This window comes from Labeo rohita, chromosome 13, assembly GCF_022985175.1.
Source record: "Labeo rohita strain BAU-BD-2019 chromosome 13, IGBB_LRoh.1.0, whole genome shotgun sequence".
NCBI classification, from domain to species: domain Eukaryota; kingdom Metazoa; phylum Chordata; class Actinopteri; order Cypriniformes; family Cyprinidae; genus Labeo; species Labeo rohita.
Window position 1 is genome coordinate 27,128,073 of NC_066881.1, and position 21,629 is coordinate 27,149,701.

A 21,629-nucleotide genomic window follows, 5' to 3' on the forward strand; every position below is an offset into this window, starting at 1 on the left:
GGTGCTATTATGCTTTTTCACTTTTTGAACTTTAGTCAGTGTGTGGTGTGTATCTTTGGGCATAAAAAAGATTTACAAAGTTACAAATCTCAAAGTCCACTCCAAAAGGAGATATTTCGTTTTTTTTAAAAAAAACCATTTCAAGACCTAAAACGAACGCCTCCTTTGGACTACAACTTTTGTTTTCCGCGTGCAATAATGTCACAACGTGGCCCATTAGAATATCATTAAATTAAATCCCGCCCACGGAAATTCACATTGTTGGGGGGGGGCGAGGAGGGACGAGGTGGGGGATTAGCCTAACTTTAGCGATGCAGCGCGGAGAACCACTTCAACGAGCCACAGCGCGGCGGGTATAAACACAAGCATTGACTAGAGCTGCTTCAGAGCAGTAACACGTCACAGACGTGTGCAGTGTGTGGTAAGAGATTTATTCATTATACACTGTAGATAGCTTCGCTTATAACACGAATGTTTTTTAAAATGCATAAACTTGCACTAGAATAGGCTAGGCTGATCAGTGATGATATTCTTTGATAATGTTAGGCTGCTTTTAGCCTTATGCTGGAGTTGGTTTCAGACAATGAAACTAAGTATGTAAATAATTAAATACATTAGCACGATAATATCATGTATTGGCGATCTCGCAGGCTGACGACAGGACCCAACGCTACTATAGTGTATTATTTACTCACCCTCCATGCATCCTAGGTGTATATGACTTCCTTCTTTCAGACGAATGTAATCTGAGTTATATTAAAATTTATACTGGCACTCCCAAGTTTTAGAATGGCATAGACGGGCATTTCTCCTCATCAGTCCAAAACAAGTCCAATAATATGCATCAATCCATAATAAAAAGTGCCTCATACGGTTCTGGGGGGTTAATAAAAGCCTCCTGTAGTGAATCGATGCCTTTTTGTAAGACAAATATCCATATTTAAAACGTAAGTATTTACGTTTGTTAGCTTGCGCTAACAGTTGTACACAGAACTTCTTTGACAAGGGGCGTGGCAGTACTAAAATACCATCTAAGCTGTTCGCCAATCGCAACACAGTGGGACAGCTAACCAATCACAACACATTTAGTTTTTCAGTAGGCGGGCCTTCATTAAACCCGGAACTAATCGAGCCTTTTGTGCCAGGCTGGGAGAAATGTATTGTAATAATGTAAATTATGTAAAAAAAAAAAAAAAAAAAAACACTGCGTTTTTTTAACCACTAAGCACGAAAGCATGTTCTAGTACACCCCCAAAACAAAATCAAGACTTTGTAAAAGAGCATAATATAACCCCTTTAAATATATTTATATATAATATAAATAGTATGAATACAAATATATACACAAAATATATACTGTATGTGTATGTCTATATCACATATCTATATCTACATCTATAAATATATATCTATATCTATATCTATATATATATATATATATAGACAGATATATAGATATATATAGACACATTCACAAACCATATGGAGTATTTGTATAAATGGTAAGATGTAAAAGGAAACTCCAAGAAAGATTATGCTTCATAAAAGCTCAGGAAAAGAGCTATTTTGAAAATTTATGGTTGTCTGCAAACACATACGTGGACATGTTGACTTTCTCTAGGATTTATGAAGTTCATTGTCAGATTTGCTGAACCAAGATGTTTCAGGGTTTGAAAGCTGTCACATGATTACAGTGTAAAGTGGTGTCTTACACAAAGCACAAACCCATTTTCAGCTTAACACATGACACAGCACTGCAGAGTTTGATTAAAACTGAGCGGCTGTAACAAGCAAAAAGCTCTTGAAGGGGCTGTTAAGCACGTCAGTGGATGTTGAGTGGGCTTCACGTTGGGATACAAATGACACCTAACAAACTCTAAATTTCTGCGCACCTGACATCGAGCGTGTTCATGTTCGACAAAGGGAATGCACAGCAATAAAATAATTACAACCAAGTCTGTAGAGCTCAACAGCTTTAAAAGAAAGCAATTTCTTCCTCCTTCAGGACAAGTTTGTGGTGATCGCCGCACACTGCGGCGAGATAAAGTTAGGGCTGTAATTATTCCGTTTGCACAGACATGGGCGGACAGGGATCTCAGATTCTGCTTTGTAAAGAAGCCTTTGAGGCTTTGACCTGCCAGTCTCCTCAAATGTATTGGATTCGGCTTTGCTGTGATAGATGGAGCTTGATCTCCACCTACAGGCTGCTGGGAAATCTCTTCTGCACATGATGCGGAGATGGGAGGGGGGGCCCGCAATCAATGCGACTAATTCAAGAACTGCAGCAGAACGAAAATGCCACCAAGAGGAAGGAAAAAAAGCAGCAGGATGATTCCGTTTGAAGGCACTGCAGTTATGTCCGTGGAGAAAACAATATCTACATACCTTAATCGCAGTATAATGACCTGTGAGCGAGAGACTGCGGGAGCAGCTTGCAGGATACAGCTATTGATTGAGGACAATCTATTAATTATTGTTAGATTTCACTGCAGCAGGTGATTTTAATGCAAATACCCAGCGCTCGGATGGTTGAGTGTTAATGGCGGATGGTGGAAAAGCTGCATGCGGCATCTTTTTCCGAGAACAAAGGCACTTTTCTTGGATGAGCTCTTGAGAGGTGTTGACACCACTCTTGTGCAAAAGATTCAAATTTGTTCCTATTTCTCCTCCTGCTTGGCTTGCGTTTCTCTGGATGAGACAGTTGTTCTTCTCTATGTCCATCCCCACAAGGACAACGGGATGAGCTCGAGAGCAAACGAAAAGAAAGACAAACATTTGTCATCAGGAATACAAAAGCAAACAGTAAATCTCTGCTGAATAAACCCCAGCGCTCTTGAAGACTCTAGCATGTTGAAAATGAAAAGAAGGAAACTGAAAACCGCATACGAGTCACTCCATGCAAGAAATACCATTTGGTGTCCACAAAAATCACAAAATCTATTATGCCATTATGTACTTATTGTATTAAAAATATTCTTTTATCTATAGTTTTTATGCATTTTAAAAAGGAGCACATGCTAAAAAAAGTAAATGATTTTCCCCATTCATGTTTAAGTGTATATATATATATTTTTTTTTTTTTTCCCCAAGTTTTTAAATGAGCCGTGTTCAAGAACTGACATTATGAATTTGCTATAAGCTCATAGAATTTGTGAAGAATTACATATTTATGATTTGTTCAGCATACTGATGTATATTAATTTATCTTATATGGAAGCCCGGATCCACCACTGAATGAAAAATGAAAAAAGGTAATTACGATTTTTTTAATCTCGCAGTTCTGAATTTTTTCCCCTCAAAACTGCATGATATAAACAATTGCAAGTAATAAAGTCAGATTAGCGGGACATAAGATCGCAATTGTGAGAAATAAAGTCAGAATTGCGAGATTTTATTTTCCTTTTTTCGCCCAAATGCAAGTTTGAATCTCGCAATTCTGACTTTTTTCTCGTAATTCTGACTTTTTTCCTCAGAAATGCATGATATAAACTCACAATTGCGAATTATAAAGTCAGAATAGCAAGATTAAAGTTTGCAATTGCAAGAAATAAAGTCAGAATTGCAAAATTTATCTTATTTAACTTTTTTCGCCCAAATGCCTATTCTTCTAATTCTGACTTTTTTCTCAGAATTGCATGATATAAACTCACAATTGTGAATTATAAAGTCAGATTAGCAGGATTAAAACTTGCAATTGCGAGAAATTGCAAGATTTATCTTACTTTCATTTTTTTTTCATCCAAATGCGAGTGTGTATCTCGCAATTCTGACTTTTTTCTCGTAATTCTGACTTTTTTTTTCTCAAAATTGCATGATATAAACAACTGCAAGTAATAAAGTCAGATTAGCAGGACATAAACTCGCAATTGTGAGAAATAAAGTCAGAATTGCGAGATTAAAGTTTGCAATTGCAAGAAATAAAGTCAGAATTGCAAAATTTATCTTAATTTCCTTTTTTTTCGGCCAAACGCGAGTTTATATCTCACAATTCTGACTTTTTTTTTGTAACTCTGACTTTTTTCTCAGAATTGCATGATATAAACTCACAATTGTGAATTATAAAGTCAGATTAGCAGGATTTAAAACTTGCAACTGCGAGAAATAAAGTCAGAATTGCAAGATTTATCTTATTTTCCTTTTTTTTCACCCAAATGCGAGTTTGTATCTCGCAATTCTGACTTTTTTCTTGTAATTCTGACTTTTTTCCTCAGAAATGCGTGATATAAATTCACAACTGCAAAATATAAAGTCCCATTCCGAGGGGGAAAGACTTAATTACTCCCAATTGCATTTTATAAAGTCAGAATTGCAAGACATAAACTCGCAGAATTGTCAGCTTATATTTCTGACATCAGTTCTCAGAACTGCGACTTTATTTCCCAGAATTGGGGCTTTGTATCTAGCAATTCTGACTTTTTCAGAATTCCAAGTTTAAATCTCGCAATTCTTAGATTTTTTTTCTCAGAATTACAAGTTTATCACACATTTCTGAGAAAAATCTTGCAGTACTGACTTAATTTGTCAGAATTTCAAGTTTATATCTTTTAATTCTGAAAAGAAAGTCAGCATTGCGAGTTTGTATCACACAGTTCTGAGAACAAAAGTCAGAATTGTGAGAGAAAGTCGCAAATACCCTTTTCTGTTTTTTATTCACTGGCGGAAACCGGCTTCCATAATCTTAAAACAGGACAAAGCAATTTAGAAGAACTTAAAGATATTCCTTGAGACATTTTAGTTACAAGTATTAAAGAACAGTTACATCCTACAGAAACTTACTTTAAACATCACCATCGCAACAGCTGTTTCCTGAATGACTCAGATGTATACAGCACCTATTCACAAGCCTAATAACTCTACAGCATTCTCATCTCCTCAAACCCCTTCCACACACAGGTCTTCAAAGCCTACGTATTTGCACCCTATAACCATTTTTCTAGTGAACAGATTGTTCTGCAGCTGAGGCTGTGTTAGTCACAATCACACACGTCATCAGACGGCAGTCTCTCCCCATCCTCAATCTTCTTAAGAAACTCAAAGTCACCCGTATCTCGTTTTTCATCGCTCTATCCCACCTCCACGCCTGATGCCTGAACAGAGGACCACACAGCACATCAAGACAGCTTCTACACTGGGGGTTTTCTTTTCTTTTCAAATTTCATTTTCTTTCGGAAGTACAAATGCAGCATTCTGGTGTCTCTTTGAGCAGAGTCAGCATGGTACAACCCCTGATCTTCCAGAAAACCCAGAAATGAAGCAATCAGACCCTTTGTGGATGCCACAGCAAAGAAAGAAGAGATGTAACACAAGAAACAAAGCATGAGGAGAACATCATAAGGACAGTGTTGTTATAAAACACAAGATGTGGAAGTCGTGGGTTTAAAAGTACAGTCTGAACTGGTGCTCTGTAGAATATGTTTTAAAAGATAAGTTTACTCCGGAATTAAAATTTCCTGATGAGTCAGTCAAAGAAAAAAGGTTTTTGATGAAAACATTTCAGGGTTTTTCTCTATATAGAAAGACCAAATTGCAGTTTCAATGCAGCTTCAAAAGATAATCCCAGCCAAGTAATAAGGGTCTTATCTAGCAAAACCATTTCATTTTCTAAAAAAAAATGAAAATATATATACTGTTTAACCACAAACGCTCATCTCGCACTAGCTCTGCATCCATGACTTTACTTATTATGTAATCATGTTGGAAACGTCACACGTGACGTAGGCGGCAATACTGACCCAGTGTTTACAAAGTGAACTTGCAAAGAAAGTCAAACACCCTTTACAAAAAAAGGTAAAACAATGAATGATTTTGAAGTTGGAGGAGAAAATTAGATGGAGTTTTTTGCCCTACCCTACCTTTTTGAACCAGAGTACAAAAATGAAGAACAAACCGAACATGACCTAGCATCGCAGAGCTAGTGCAAGATGAGCATTTGTTGCTAAAAAGTACATAAACTTTTCTTTTTTTAGAAAATGACAGATCGTTTCACTAGATAAGACCCTTATCCCTCGGCTGGGATTGCGTAGAGCCCTTTAAAGCTGCACTGAAACTGCAATTTAGACCTTCCACCTGTTGGCCCCCATTGAAGTCCACTATATGGAGAAAAACCCTGGAATGTTTTCCTCAAAAACCTAAAATTCTTTTTGACTGAAGAAAGAAAGACATGAACATCTTGGATGACACGGGGGTGAGAAATTATCAGGTAATTTTAATTCAGGAAGTAAACTAATTTTTTAACCCACAATCGCTTTGTTTTATATAAATTAGGGCCATCGGTCGATTAATTTTTTTAAATCTAATTAATTACATGATGTTTTGATTAATTAATCTAATTAAATCGCAAAAAATAAATTTGACTTTGAAAATACCCACAAAAGATATTTTGTGTTAAATGAGAAAGTATCGAGTAGACATTACAAATTATAGCTATAGAAAAAATTTTTTTTTGATTCAACATAGAATTTACTACATTGCAACAGCCAAATGTAAACTATGGAACATAAAAGATAATCTGAGAAACATCTCAGTGTTTTTTTGTTTATATGATGAAAGTCATTGAAAAACAGTTTTGTTACCAACAGTCTTCAAAATTCCTTCTTTTATGTTCCACAAAAGAAAGGTTTGAAATGACATGATGACAGAATTAAAAACATTTTGGTGAACTATCCCTTTAATGTTTTTATTTTTATTATTTTTATTTATTTATTTTTTTAATGAAATTATACTCTAAATAAGAAAATAAATCTGCCAGCAGGTGGCGGCAAATGTCTTTGAGTCATTCATTCATTCGATTCGTTCAAACGGCTGATTCATTCAGGAATAAAGTAAATGGCTATTTTTATGAAAACACGGATTCACTCAGAAACACAGCTGTGTTGTTCGGAGATGCGCAACAATTCTGCTATGGCTTCAAAGGTAATATTTTCTCTGCAAAATTGAGCAAAAACTCATAATATTGTGTTTAAAATATAACACAATGTCAATTTCTTATTTACTGAACTGTTGTATAAAGAGTTAATTCACCCAAAAAATGAAAATTCTGGAATTAATTATATCACCCTCATGTTGTTCCAAACCCACGAGGCCTTAAATCATCCTCAGAACACAAATTAAGATATTTTTAATGAGCTTGTGATAGATCGGGAGAAAATCAGCACTTGTGTCATATTCTTCCTGCTGCCAGTGTGATATCGTGTGATATGTGATATACAAATATGAGACAAAACACATACAAGGGTATTTTTTGGCACCAATGTCTTTGAATTTTATAACTGCATTTGTTGAGTTGTTGCCCTGCATTTTTTTTGTCAACAGTCAACTATATGAAATATAAGATGACGTACAGGTCTGGGGGGCGGGGCCATTTTAATGACGTTATTTTTTCATAACTAATTAATTAAGTTAACGCATGAGGGCTGACAGCCCTAATTTAAATTATTAAATTCACCTTACTAAACTATACATTTTATAATCAATACATATAAGTGAAAACAATACACCAAAAAGCAGAAAGAAAAAGTTTTGCACAAGAGACAGCTATGTTACCAGCCTCTCTGTGATCATTTTAAGCCACTAAAGTAAAAAGTTTTCAGGCCAAGGATCCAGTCTTAACGAATGTCCCTGGTCTCATTGTGCACAATTCATCACTACATTATTCTGAAGGGAACAAAAACAGTTGTTTTTATAGCTCTAATGACTTCAAAACGCAAACTTTCTCTGCATCTCGCTTTTCTGTTTTGCTGACATAACCAAGGCCGAGAAGATGAAATAAATTATATTGAAGCTACAGTGACTTTCTTTCTTCTCTGAAACGCAAACAACATATTTTGAATACATACATTTTTTCAGTTGTTTTGTGCATAAAGTTAAAGGCAGCGGTATCAACTTTACTGAACTAATAATTCATTTACAAAATATCTTTCTTATGTCCTGCACAAAGAAAACCAGTCATACAGGTTTGAAACAAAATGAACATGATCAAAAATGTCAAAACCATCACTTTTAACTAGATTACTGGATTTTCTTAAAAAAAGAAGTTGCTATATTATTGGCACATTAACAGGGTGGTTCTGATGGTAAAAAAGCATCAAACCTTCAAGTCTCAAGATATTCTGGGACCTCAGGTTCTTCTTTCAATACAAGTTTAGAGGATTTTATCGTGTGAACAGCAAAAAATAAATAAATAAACACCTAAAGAAGTAAAATCACACCACTCCTCAACAAGCCACATGATTTGAACTGTTTTTAGCGCAATATGTGGGCCGAGTCAAACATCAATGTTTAATACTTATGGTTAGGGCTTTGTTCAACTCATAAGCATGAGCCTTAAGCCTTAAGTACCATTCGTAATATACTTTATTATACCGTTAATAATTTATGCTTTTCATGATGCAATCAAATCCCAACGAATGTTTCACACTGAATATTCTGTTTCACTCAATAAATGCATTGCAAATGCTTGACGTTATCTACAAACATGTTTTTCCGCATCATATTCTGGCACAAATCACTCCAAAGTTCTCCTGAAACCAAAGTTTTGTTGTCAAAGTATATCTTACAGACTTATCGAATCAATTTTGAGCATAAAATCATATTTTGTTTTGTTCTCGGAGAACACGGGCCGACAGCTGGACAGGGGATTTGCGACGTGTCTACCTGCACTGTCATTGTTAATCTTCTGATGCTTTTCTGACGATGGAAGTGAGGGTTTTTGATTGGCTGGTTTGTATTGGCTGACAGCTTGTCTCTAGCGCACTTGGCACTGCTCAACAGACGCCGTGCCGCTCTACTACTGACTGCCTGTTCCGCGCAGCATCTGTTCGCAAACTCTAATGATAATCAAGCAACTGTGCCATAACTCAATTTTATGTTACCTTGTCCCAGCTTCCAGCATTCCTAAAAGATATTATTTAAAGTGGAAGCAATGGAGGACTCAATTAAAGCGTGCATGTGTGTCACTGAGACATATTTAAGGCTATGAAGTCATAAAGAGAGGATTGCGGTTCCTAAAAGACGTGTTCGACCACGTTCACAAGTCTTTCCGACCTTGTTCACGGAAAAGGTCACTGACTAATGTGGTTTCTTACCATCGGAGACAAGAGATTTATTCAGCTGAAAACTGCACTCACTTTAGCTTAATTTGACCAAGACGGTTCCACACAAATAAAACCATCCAGCGACTTAACTGCCAGCTTTTGTAGGCCGATGTCAGATCGGGCACGCGCCATAATTTATAACCCGTGTGAATGGACATTAACGAAGAGCTGTGGACTGGACTGTGCTGGCTCTCACAATGAAACTCCAACAATAAGGACACATGATGAAGGAGTATGAACGGTACTTTTTCTAAAACGCAAGGTAAGTACTTACTGTAGTAGCCGTACAAAACTGTGTCTTCAATCTGCTGCCGGGTCACATTGTTTGCTGCCCATTCCTGGATTTACAAAAAAAGAATAAAATAAAATAAAATACATTAAATCACATTATGACATATCTTAATTTTTAGATTACATGGCTGTAGTTAATTAATTTAATTTTTTAAACAAATTAATTACATTACTGTTGAATAATTTATCACAAATAATAAGTTATAAAATATTGAAAATATTCTAAAAATATTTAAAATATGAGCATATACTCATTTTATAATTTTAAATCATTTTAAATAAATTACATTACTGTTAATTAATTTATTACAATTAATAGATGATAAATTATTTAAAATATTTGAGCATATTAAAAATAGTATATAAAATATTTTTTAAATCATAAAATAATTTTACAATTTATCATTTTATAATTGCATAGAATTTAAAATATGCTACATTAAATTACTGTTGATTAATTTACCACAATTAATAGATTATAAATTATGTATAAATATTTAAAAAAATCTGAGCATAGGCTCAGCTGTAATTTACAATTTTATTTTATATCATTTTAAATATATTATATTACATAACTGTTAATTAACTTCTCACAGTTGAAAGATTATAAAATATTAAAAATATCTGAATATATTAAAAATATTACAAAAATATTTTTACAAATCTGAGCATATGCTTTTATAATGTTATATAATTTAAAATATATTGTATTACTATTATTTATCACGTTTCATATAAATATTTTAAATATTTGAGCATATTAAAAATATTTTGTAAATATAATAATTTATCATTACTTTTACTTAATTTAAAATAGATTACATTACATTAAGCATATGCTCATGTTATAATTTTACATAATTTATAATTTTATAATTTTATATAATTTCAAATACATTACATTACTGTTGATAAACTTATCACAAAGTAATAGATTATAAAATATTATTAGAAATATTTGGGCATATTAAAATATTATACAAATATTTAAAAAAATCTAAGCATATGCTCATTGTATAATTTTATATAATTTAAAATACATTACATGATTAATTAGTCACAAGTAATAGATTATAAAATATTACAAATATTTGAGCATATTAAAAATATAATACAAATATTTTTTAAATCTGGGCATATGCTCATTTTATGAATTGATATAATTTAAAATACATTACATTACCGTTGATTAATTTATTTGAGAATATTACAAATATTTTAAAAATCTAAGGCTGAGCATATGTATCTTTATATTATATTAAATATATTACATAACATAATTTAAAACACATTACATTACTGCTGATTACTTTATCACAATTAGTAGATAAAATATTACAAATATTACAGCATATGCTCATTTTATAATTTTATATAGTTTATCATTTTATAATTGTATATCATTTAAAATATATTACTGTGGCAGACATAAAAACTAGCCTTTTTGTCAATAAAGTGTTTATTTCCACATCATTAGACAGGTGTTTTATGATTATGAGGTGTCAGGTGGCATGATTAATTGCATACAGTAAATGAATAATACCAAATTAATATGTTAAATTGACTGCCCTATAATGTACACAAACAATGCAGTACAGTATATAATGCAGGATATGCATCTCAGAGAATAAAAACATGACCAACAAATATACTGTTCTACTGTTCAGTGAGGTAAAACATGGTTTTTGTGACAGGACTTCAAATGGTGCCATGGGACAGTGGTGATACAAAGAAGTGGCTCTCCAAGCGCAGTGTGTTTTTTTATTCCCAATGTGTCAGAGATTCCATCAAAAACGTGACCTGACACTTTGATGACTCACAGGTTCTCAGAGTAGATCCAAATGCCAGAGAGAATTGCTGTCTGCCTTGCCGCAGTAAATCACTCTCTCTCTTCCTTTCTCTCTCTCTCTCTCTCTGACTCCTCTGTCTCTGTGAACTCCATCCTGTATTCATAACTCAACGTTTCATCATGCCAAAAGAGCAAACCCATAATTGCTACACGAGCACTAGAAAAACATAATTCCATTGTTGGATACCTGCTGTCAGCCTTTATGATTCGAAACAGGTCGAGACATAATGAGATATTTCATAAATATCACAAATATATGTTGACCTATGAATTTGCAATGACATTGCCAATTACTTGTGATTATTGGACAATCATTTCATAAAGATCACACTGACAAAGAGAAATTTCTAACTGTAATAGCTGACATTTTAAAATAGAATTTTAAATTATTTTTTAAGATTTTACAAATTTTCCAGATTTCCAAGCATGTAAATAACAATTTTAAACTTCCCTATTTCGAATTGTCCACAACCATGGGCAACCTGAAAAGGTAATAGTATATTTTCTCTTCATGGTATTTCTGTTAATATCTAAAATACATAAACACAAGCACTAATGTAAGTTAGTCCTATGAAATCCCAAATTCTATTTTAATTTTGTCCAAATTCATTTTTTTTCTGTTTACATTTTTTTCTGAATTCAGTTTTTTTTTCTGTTTACATTTTTTTCCTCCGTTTTAATGGTTAAAAAAAAAAAAAAAAAAAAAAAGAATTAATTAAAAACATGTATAATTAATTGAAATCATGAAACATATACAATTTAACAACAATTTATTAAAAATTGAACAAATTTGAATTTTTAAGGCACTATGAAATGTTTTCCCTTCAAATTCATTTTTTTTTTTTAATTTTTATCAAATTCTGTGTTTTCCATAAATTTTCTAGATTCCATTTTAATGGTTTCACTAAATGTAAAGCATATATATATACATATATATATACATATATATATATATATATATATATATATATACACACACACACACATATGCATATATATATATATGTATATATTTATATTTATATATAAATTCTGGCAAGTAATTTCTCTGGTAAATATTTCTTTTAAAAAAATAATGTTTTAATAATAATTTTATTAGTAGTAGTAGTATTGCCATTACATTAAGTAATATATTTCTGTCACAGTTTCTCAAAGTTAAACCAAACTTTTATTTTGACGGGTTGCTGTGAAGACATAAAGATTGTCCTGTTCAATATTTTTGTGGAAATCATTTTATCAATAAAAATCTTTTGTAACATATAATTATCTTTACTGGCATTTTTATCCATTTAATGCATCCTTGCTGAAGACATAAATTAATTTCTTTAAGAAAATCTTTCTGACCCCAAACTTTAGGTGGTGTACAGTGGTCGACTTAAGTCATGCTTAAAATTTTGTTACATACACTAACACAAAGTTTGGAAATTATATTAATTTATTTACTTACAATAAAAAATAAATGAAATATAGAAGCATACTGGCTATTTAAAAAAGAAAAAGGGAGAAAGGGGGCAGGATCCTACCAGAAAACGAGTCAACACAGTAAACAAAACTAAGATCTTTTAAGTGTCCAAATACTTCCTGAGGCCTCTGTAGGTGCCACAAATCTGTCTCTTGCTTTAAGCAGATCAGCTTTGTGGGTTTCTAAAGAACGCCCACAGAATAACAAAGATTTGTAGAATGAAAGAAGCCTGATTTAACAACAATTTATCACGAAAAGTCTAGCACTGCTACAAGTTTAGCGTTTGAGAGCGCATCCTCATTAGCCAAACCCAGGCCTGTCAATCATTGCTGTAATCTCTTTAGGGCAGAGAAACAGAAATAAACCTACAGAGTCCTACGTGCACAGGCTGCATTAAGAAGATGTTTAGTCGGGAAGGTTCCTCTGCCCATTAAGCCAGCTTACTCGACTGGAGGAAGAGATACATTTGATCGTCACATCAGAAAAACGGATTACCGGAAGGCCGGAGCCAAGGAGATCGCTGCCATAATCTTACGTGTTTATCCAAGACTTGATGGCTCCTTCCATCTCAACCTCCTACAACAAAAAGCACCTGTCTGCCTGATTTATTATGCGACGTGAATCACAGCGAGCTTCAGAACGATTATCAAACGACATTTTCCCACCCATTCGGGTGAGCGCATTTCGTCAGAATCGGTTGTAATCTTCCTAGAACAGTTAGAATAAATACAGTTCTGCGCTCTATAACAAGGGCACATGAGTCTTATATAAGTCGACAGCAAAACTTCACATTTCTGGAAAATTCCGGGGCCTATATAGCTCAGGTATGGGGTTAGAATTTTTGCTTATTTCCCAATAAATAGATTTTGAGCTTCACCAATGTTATCGGAGAAGTCCACTTTCAAAACAAAGATTCACTTATAATGTCCTCACCCCCTTTTCATCTAAGATGTTCATTTCTTTCTTTCTTCAGTCGTAAAAAAATTATGTTTTTTATCATTTTTCTACATATAATGGACTGCTGGCGCCGGTTCATGTCAGTTAGGGTATGTCGAAAAACTCCCATCTCATGATCTCCCTCAACTTCAAAATCACCCTATATCGCTGTTTTACCTTTTTTGTTAAGGGTGTTTGATCTTCTTTGCATGTTCACTTTGTAAAGACTGGGTCGTTAGTTCTGCAGTGACGCAGACCCTTCTTTCTCGGCTGTGATTGTTTACAACCACATTTGGGATCGTTTGAAGCCGCATTTAAACTGCACTTTGGAAGTTCAAAATCGGGGCACCATAGCAGTCTATTATATGGAGAAAAATCCTGAAATGTTGTCCTCTTGGATGACAAGGGGGTGAGTACATTAAATATAAATCTTTGTTTTGGAAGTGGACTTCTCCTTTAAACAAATTCACAAATAAATAGAATGATTCACAAATTTATACAGTATTTATAAAACAAATAAATGGAAAGTTGGAAACATTTCTTTTTTTTTTTAAATTGCAAATCTCATTTTATTTGTCAATTTATTTAATTTTTGTGAACGACTTATATACACCTGTATATACACCTGTATCTGGAAATATCCAACAATTCTAACCCCATACTTCAATGTAAAGTTTTTGAAGACTTAGATACACTGTCATTTTTTGGGAAACTCCTGTCCATATTTGTGGATCTAATTTTTGTGGATTTAACATTTGCGAATATCTTTACATTTACATGTTGCTCAAAATCGATGTAATTTTCTAATCTGGAAATATGCAACAATTCTAACCCCATACTTCAATGTAAATCTATTGATCACTTAGATACACTGCCATTCAAAAAGTTGGTATCAGTAAGTTTTTTAATGTTTTTTATTTACTTGCCATTTAATTGATCAAAAATACAGAAAAAAAGTAATATTTTAAAATATTATTACAGTTCAAAATAACATTTTCTATTTTAATATATTTTAAAAATAGAATTTATTCCTGAAATGCAAAGTTGAATTTTCATCAGCCATTACTCCAGTCTTCAGTGTCACATGATCCTTCAGAAAGAAGTTTAATATGCTAATACTTTTTTTTATTATCAATGTTGGAAACAGTTGTGCTGCTTAATATTTTTTTTAAATCTCTGATTCTTTTTTTCAGGATTCTTTGATAAATAAAACGTTTAAAAGAATAGCATTTATTCAAATAGAAATCTTTTCTAACAATATGTCTTTTCTATCACTTTTATCAATTTAACACATCCTTGGTGAATAAAAGTATTAATTTCTTTCAAAAAAAAAAATAATAATAATAGAAAGAATAAAAACTAACTGACCACAACCTTTTAAATGATAGTTTATATTGTTACAAAAGATTTCTATTTTAAATAAATGCTGTTCTTTTTAACTTTTTTATTTATTAGAGAATCCTGAAAAGTATTACAGGTCCTAACACAATATTAAATAGCACAACTGTTTTAAAAACAGATAATAAATCAGCATATCAGAATAATTTCTGAAGGATCATGTGACACTGAAGACTGGAGTAATGATGCTGAAAATTCAGCTTTGCATCACAGAAATTAATTGCATTTTAAAATATATTCACATAGAAAACAGTTATTTTACATTGAATAATATTTCACATTACATTTTTTTCTGGATTTTTGATCAAATAAATGCAGCATAAGAAACTTCTTTTTTTTTTTTTTTTTAAATCTTTTTTTTTTTTTTAATGGCAGTGTAAATAAAAACACATCTCAACAAGCTGAAAAATTTACTTATTATAGTTATCATTCATGTTTGTTGCACAAATGAATTTACTTGTAAAACTCTGCATAAGCAAAAGTTTACCATAGCAAACACCAGAAATAACCCTAATAATTTTATATTTTTGAACTTATGTTAAGTCTAAAACTTTAAGTAGTTAACCCTGAGTAATTCTAAGCCTGGGTAGGTTATCCTGATTTATGTTTCACACTACTCATAATTTACCCAGTCTTAACAATTAATCCTGGGTATTCATAAGCTGACGTTTCACGCTGCAGATTCCATAAAACTTGTTATTTGCATATTTTCCAGTGTCAGTGTCATTGAGTGAACGAATGCACTTCCTCATATTATCAAAAACTAACAAGTATTTCCTGAATGGACATTTCAAACTATAAAGGTAAGAATAAAATGGTCTCTGCTTTACTCCAATTGATGTGATTAGTGCTGATCTATTCACTACATTACACAACAGTGCTCTAGGACTCAAGATAATCTATGAATTTTTAAGTGTTTAAGAAAGGGTTGCAAGGAAAGATCAGCAGCTTCATCAGAGATCTAATTAACCTGATAGAGTCACTGAGAATCTCTTCAGGTTAACCTCCTCCGCCTAGTCAGATGATCTCTGATATGATCGAGCAGGTCTGTCTTCTTCAGAACACTTCAAAACCCTCAACTTCCAATTAACGAAATGAAACCAGTAATGAATCTCGTCTAATTCTGATAAAGTTATATCAGGTCTTGACCTCTAAAAGCCCTTTTTAACAATTCTAGGGTTGATCATTATCTCAAATGAAAACGAGGCCAGCAGTGTGTCTGTAGATCTCAATTTATTCTGGACACACACACTTGAGTGGTGATTTACGCTGCCTGGTAATTACTACCGGTGTGTTCTATGATATTTCAAATGCATTTATTTATAGATCAACCATTTCGGCAGACAACTGTTGATAGTCAAAACATGTTTGACTATTAAACAATGGAAATTACCTCACGTCCGGCACAAATCGAATGTTATGTAATCATACACAAATACCGGAATTAAAAGTCTCAGGCCCCTTACTCTCCAATTAAAGATACAGTTAATGCAAAAATGGAAATACTGTTTTAATTTCTTCAACCTCAATTTGTTGTAAAGTGATTTTCATTTTTTGAGGGATCTTTAAAAAGAAAGTTCACTTCCAAAACAAAAATTTACAGATAATTTACTCACCCCCCTTGCCATCCAAGATGTTCATGTCTTTCTTTCTTCAGTCGTAAAGAAATTATGTTTTTTGAAGAAAAAAACTTCAGGAATGTTCTCCATATAGTGGACTTATATGGTGCCCGCGAGTTTGAACTTCCAAAATGCAGCGTCAAAGGGCTTTAAACAATCCCAGCCGAGAAAGAAGGGTCTTATCTAATGAAACAATTGGTTAATTTCTTAAAAAAAAAAAAAAAAATTATATACTTTTTAAACTCAAACGCTGCATGAACTCTGTGTATTCCGGTTCATGACAGTTAGGGTATGTCAAAAAACTCCCATCTAATTTTCTCCCCCAAATCGTCCTACATCTCTGTTTTACCTTTTTTTTTGTAAAGGCTGCAAATAAGTTTTGCTAGATAAGACCCTTCTTCCTTGGCTGGGATCATTTAGAGCCATTTGAAGCTGCATTTAAATTGCATTTTGGCACCACTGACGTCCACTATATAGAGAGAAATCCTGAAATGTTTGCTTCAAAAAATAATTTCTTTACGACTGAAGAAAGAAAGACATGAGCATCTTGGATGACAAGGGGGTGAGTAAATTATTTGTAAATTTTTGTTATGGAAGCGAACTTCTCCTTTAAGAGATAATTTTATGCAGAGGCGCTTTTACTATACAAAAAAATTAATGAAAAACAGATGCTGTTGTGATCCAGATTGAAAAAAGGTATCTTAAAATACATCCATATAGAGCCATACTCAGTGTTGGGGGATAACACACTACAAGTAACACGAGTTACGCAATCAGATTACTTTTTCAAGAAACTAGTCAAGTAACGCATTACTTTTTAGTTTACAAGAAAATATCTGAGTTACTTTTTCAAATAAGTAATGCCAATTACTTTTTTCCCATTTATTGACTGACAAGTCTCCTGTCCTCATGTGGAGAGAAATCAAAAGTACAGAGGTGTGAACTTGATGTTACTGTAGTTCTAGATGTGAACATGCATTAATTCATCTCACTTGCAAAAAAAGATTCAGTATTCATCAAAATGAATTAAAAGAGTGAAATGCAAACCTACAATCATTAAATATTAAATAACACAAATACCCTTTAATCCCATTTTATTAACCAATATTTTTGCTGCTGACCTTTGATGATCCAGTTCAACTTTACTAATAAGAAAAATGACTTTAGGTAAACTAACATTTGTGCTTCATTGTTTTTTATTGCTGAAGAGTGTTGAACTTTCTTCTCCTGCGTTCTACAGATGCAAATTTATTTGAAGCTTTTTTTACTCAGCCTGAGGCTTATTAATTTCACTTTTTGGTGTAAAAGGGCTTTTACATTTGGTAAAAACTGAACTTTTTATATTAAAAACAAACAATCAAGACCTGCCCAGATTTAAAAAGTAACACGAAAGTAGTGCAAAAGTAATGTAACACATTACTTTCCATAAAAAGTAACTAAGTAACAGAATTAGTTAATTAGTTAAAAAAGTAATTAGTTACTTTTTAGGGAGTAACACAATATTGTAATGCATTACTTTTAAAAGTAACTTTTCCCAACACTAGCCATACTATAGAAGTGTTAAAGTTCCATCAAAGCTAAAATATCTCATTTGTGCACATTTTCAAATTGCCACTGGTTCTAAAATATTGCAACCTTTAAAGTGGCAAGTTTGAAAATATGGAAGTTCAAATTAGATTTGAGGGCTACTGAAAAGGGCAAAATTATCAGTGAATAAATTTCAGTCTGTCATTTAACTTCAGAAGGCTTGCAAAAGTAGTCGAAATTACTTTTGGTAAGGGTACTTTTTTCCATTTTACAAACTGACAGACTCAGGTCATAATGTGCTTTCATTGTACGCAGGGAGGAACCAAGTTACACGGAAGTACTAAGTGAAGCACTCATTAAAGATCTCATGTCAGACGAGGTAATTCTATGCTTAATTATTCATTATCCGTAAGGAAGAATGGTGGGCCCGTAGTTTCATTAATTATGCCGTTCAGTTGCCATAGTAACCACTGTCTCGTTAGACCATTTGAGTCTTAACGTAAAAGAAAGATGTGCTCAATTCAGTCTGTGAATGCAAACCTGAAGTATTGATCTCTCTTCTTATTGCATTTGATTGGATAATGGGATGTTTTAGGAAAGAAATGCCATTGTATTCACAAGTGGTGACAGTAAAAATCCAAATCACTTATTGTGTAGAGCTGTCATCTCATATGATGCTTACTTTGGTTTTGAACAATGAATAAGAATGAGAACAGCTACAGAGTTAAATCAAGCACAGAGTTTTCATCAAACATACTTTCTGTACAGGAATATGGTTACCTTGTAAGTGCCATTGGGATACTTCATGAAGGACACTAGGAAGATATCAACAGGAAGAAGAGCCGATGTGATGAGCGCAATGGCCAGAGCGCATATCGCAGTGATGGTGGAGATAACCTCACTCTCCTGCCGGCTCTGATATTTCCGAATATAAACCCAGCAGAAGGCCAAGATGACCTGAAGATACAGGGGACACCATGAGATTTGCATCAAAATACTCCATTTAAATATACTAACTATAATAATAACTATATAATACGCTAACCACATGATATGTGAACCTAAAGGCTTTTGATTAAATGCTTGAAATTAGTTTTGTAGACAAATATTAATTCTATGTACAAATGTCTTTACACAAAATGCAATAAAAACACTATTTATTTAAACACTACTATATATATATATATATGTATATATAAATAACACCATTTCACCATTACCATTTTTATAATCATATAAAATTTCATAAAAAGTATGAAAAAATTCAAAAGTAAATCCCCATTAACTAACCCATATTTCAAGTCCTGTTCATAACCATAAACATACAAAAAATGCTGTCTTACTTAAGTGTTTAAGCCTGTGATTATTTGTAATAATTGTATTATTATTACAAGATGCCAAGATGACCTGAAGATACAGGGGACACCATGAGATTTGCATTAAAATAATCCGTTTAAATTAATACGCTAACCACATGATATGTGAACCTAAAGGCTTTTGATTAAATGCTTGAAATTAGTTTTGTAGACAAATATTAATTCTATGTACAAATGTCTTTACACAAAATGCATTAAAAAAAATCTTTTTATTTATTTATTTTTTTAATGTTATATATATATATATATATATATATATAAAACACCATTTTACCATTACCATTTTTATAATCATATAAAATTCCATAAAAAGTAACAAAATTCAAAAGTAAATCCCCATTAACTAACCCATATTTCAAGTCCTGTTCATAATCATAAACATACAAAAAAAATGCTGTCTTAGTTAAGTGTTTAAGCCTGTGATTATTTGTAATAATTGTATTAAAGTTGTGTGACACTGTTTTAACAGGCCTAAATCTCTCTGGTGTCAAACCGATGTGTGTTATACTAGACAGCTGGCCTTTTCATAACACACTTTAAAGGCCATTCAAGTTCAAAACTGCTTACAAGTGCTATTTAGATAACTCAAAATGTGCTTGTATATTGCCCTTCTGGTACAGCAGCCAATAGTCTCTGTGTTAAAAAGAAGAGGACAGACTCGCCTACAGATTTAGAAGCCTCTGAGACAGTTGTCTCTGAAAAGCATTGCGTTGTATCTCATTAAAAACAAGGCAAAAAAAAAAAAAAAACGAATAGAGTCCAACTTTAAAGAGGAACTTGTTTCAGAGTGAAAGGTCGTATTCCAAACACATCCTCTAGAAGCTCTCAGGACGCAGCTAAAATGAGCTTGTGATTACGGGATGCTGTTTTCAGACAGGATCAATTAAGAGCCCTATGCGTATTAGATTCTGCCTGAATTGTTGGTCAGATAATGACCCAGCGCTCTGCATTTAAATCAGGATGTGGCAAACCAATTATATAACAGGAAATACTGCTCTCTTTGCACTTGTTAAACTTGAGCAGGATGCACTTTAATTAGAAAATTAAGACTCTGGCAGAACTTCAATTAAACACCTCGACCAGGTGGAATAAAAACAAATTACGTGTTTAAAGGTGAGGTGTGTGTCTGTATGACTAAATGGAACTGCAAAAATAATAACATTTTCTGAACAATCGTCAGCCATCGGTCACCAAACAGGTAGTCTCACCTCAAACAAAGAAAGCTACGAAGTAATAGTAACAGAGAATCGTTCGTTTTTGGGGGTAATCACTTACAATCCTACAATAACTTACAGTTGACTCAGGGATAAGAATGTATTTTAATATCTTCATACCTTACCCCAATAATTATGGATATAAAATAAAATAATAAATACAAATATGATGGGTAAAAACGTTTTATATCAATAACACATTTGTACTGTACTTGAATATGAACTGCACTATTTTATTGAAATTGGAGGGTTTATGTCTTCGTACTTTAACAACGTAAAACAGTTCAGTTTGACAATCTAGTAAAAGCCTACAAATATTTTGCAACTGTAAACATAAGCAGGTTTATAATATGACATTAAGTAACAACCACAATCGTTAGATAGATGTATTATGTGTTATATGCACTAGTATAAAGATACACATCGACCAGGATTACACGTGACAGAATCTACGCGGGAATACTGCGTCTAACAACTTAATACTAGTAAATACATGTAATAATGGATAATCCATGTATCTCACCAGTAAAACAATGGTGAAAATAGACCATCCGAGCACAGATTCAGAGAGTAACGCTACAGGCGTCGCCATGACTGCTTCACTTCCTGCAACACAGATGACGTTTGCCATGTGACAGGCGACGTCACACAACACACGGGTGAGCTAGTCGGGTTCAAATACAAAACAAACTGAACACTTTTACATTTTTGACTATTTACATACATTAATGAACCTAGACCTAGATTCGATCATTTCATTTTACAAACGGAATAACATAGAACATTTTATAAATGTTAATGTAATAAATAAACAGCATAATAGTCACAGATTAAGACATTTCTACATTTATTGAGGCGCATTTAT

The 21,629-nt window shown here is 32.9% G+C and overlaps 1 protein-coding gene across 1 annotated transcript in view; it reads right to left on the reverse strand.

Moving 5' to 3' along the window:
- The window catches only part of lmbrd1 (LMBR1 domain containing 1), a 123,451-nt gene extending 102,071 nt beyond the window's left edge, over nucleotides 1-21,380 (reverse strand). The window contains exons 1-3 of the mRNA XM_051126451.1: nucleotides 21,288-21,380; nucleotides 18,955-19,131; nucleotides 9,367-9,430 (exon numbers count right to left, since the gene is read on the reverse strand). Coding sequence (XP_050982408.1) covers nucleotides 9,367-9,430; nucleotides 18,955-19,131; nucleotides 21,288-21,356 — 310 coding nt within the window. The 5' untranslated portion in view covers nucleotides 21,357-21,380. The remainder of the gene's footprint in view (nucleotides 1-9,366; nucleotides 9,431-18,954; nucleotides 19,132-21,287) is intronic.
- Between the last annotated feature and the right edge of the window lie 249 nt (nucleotides 21,381-21,629).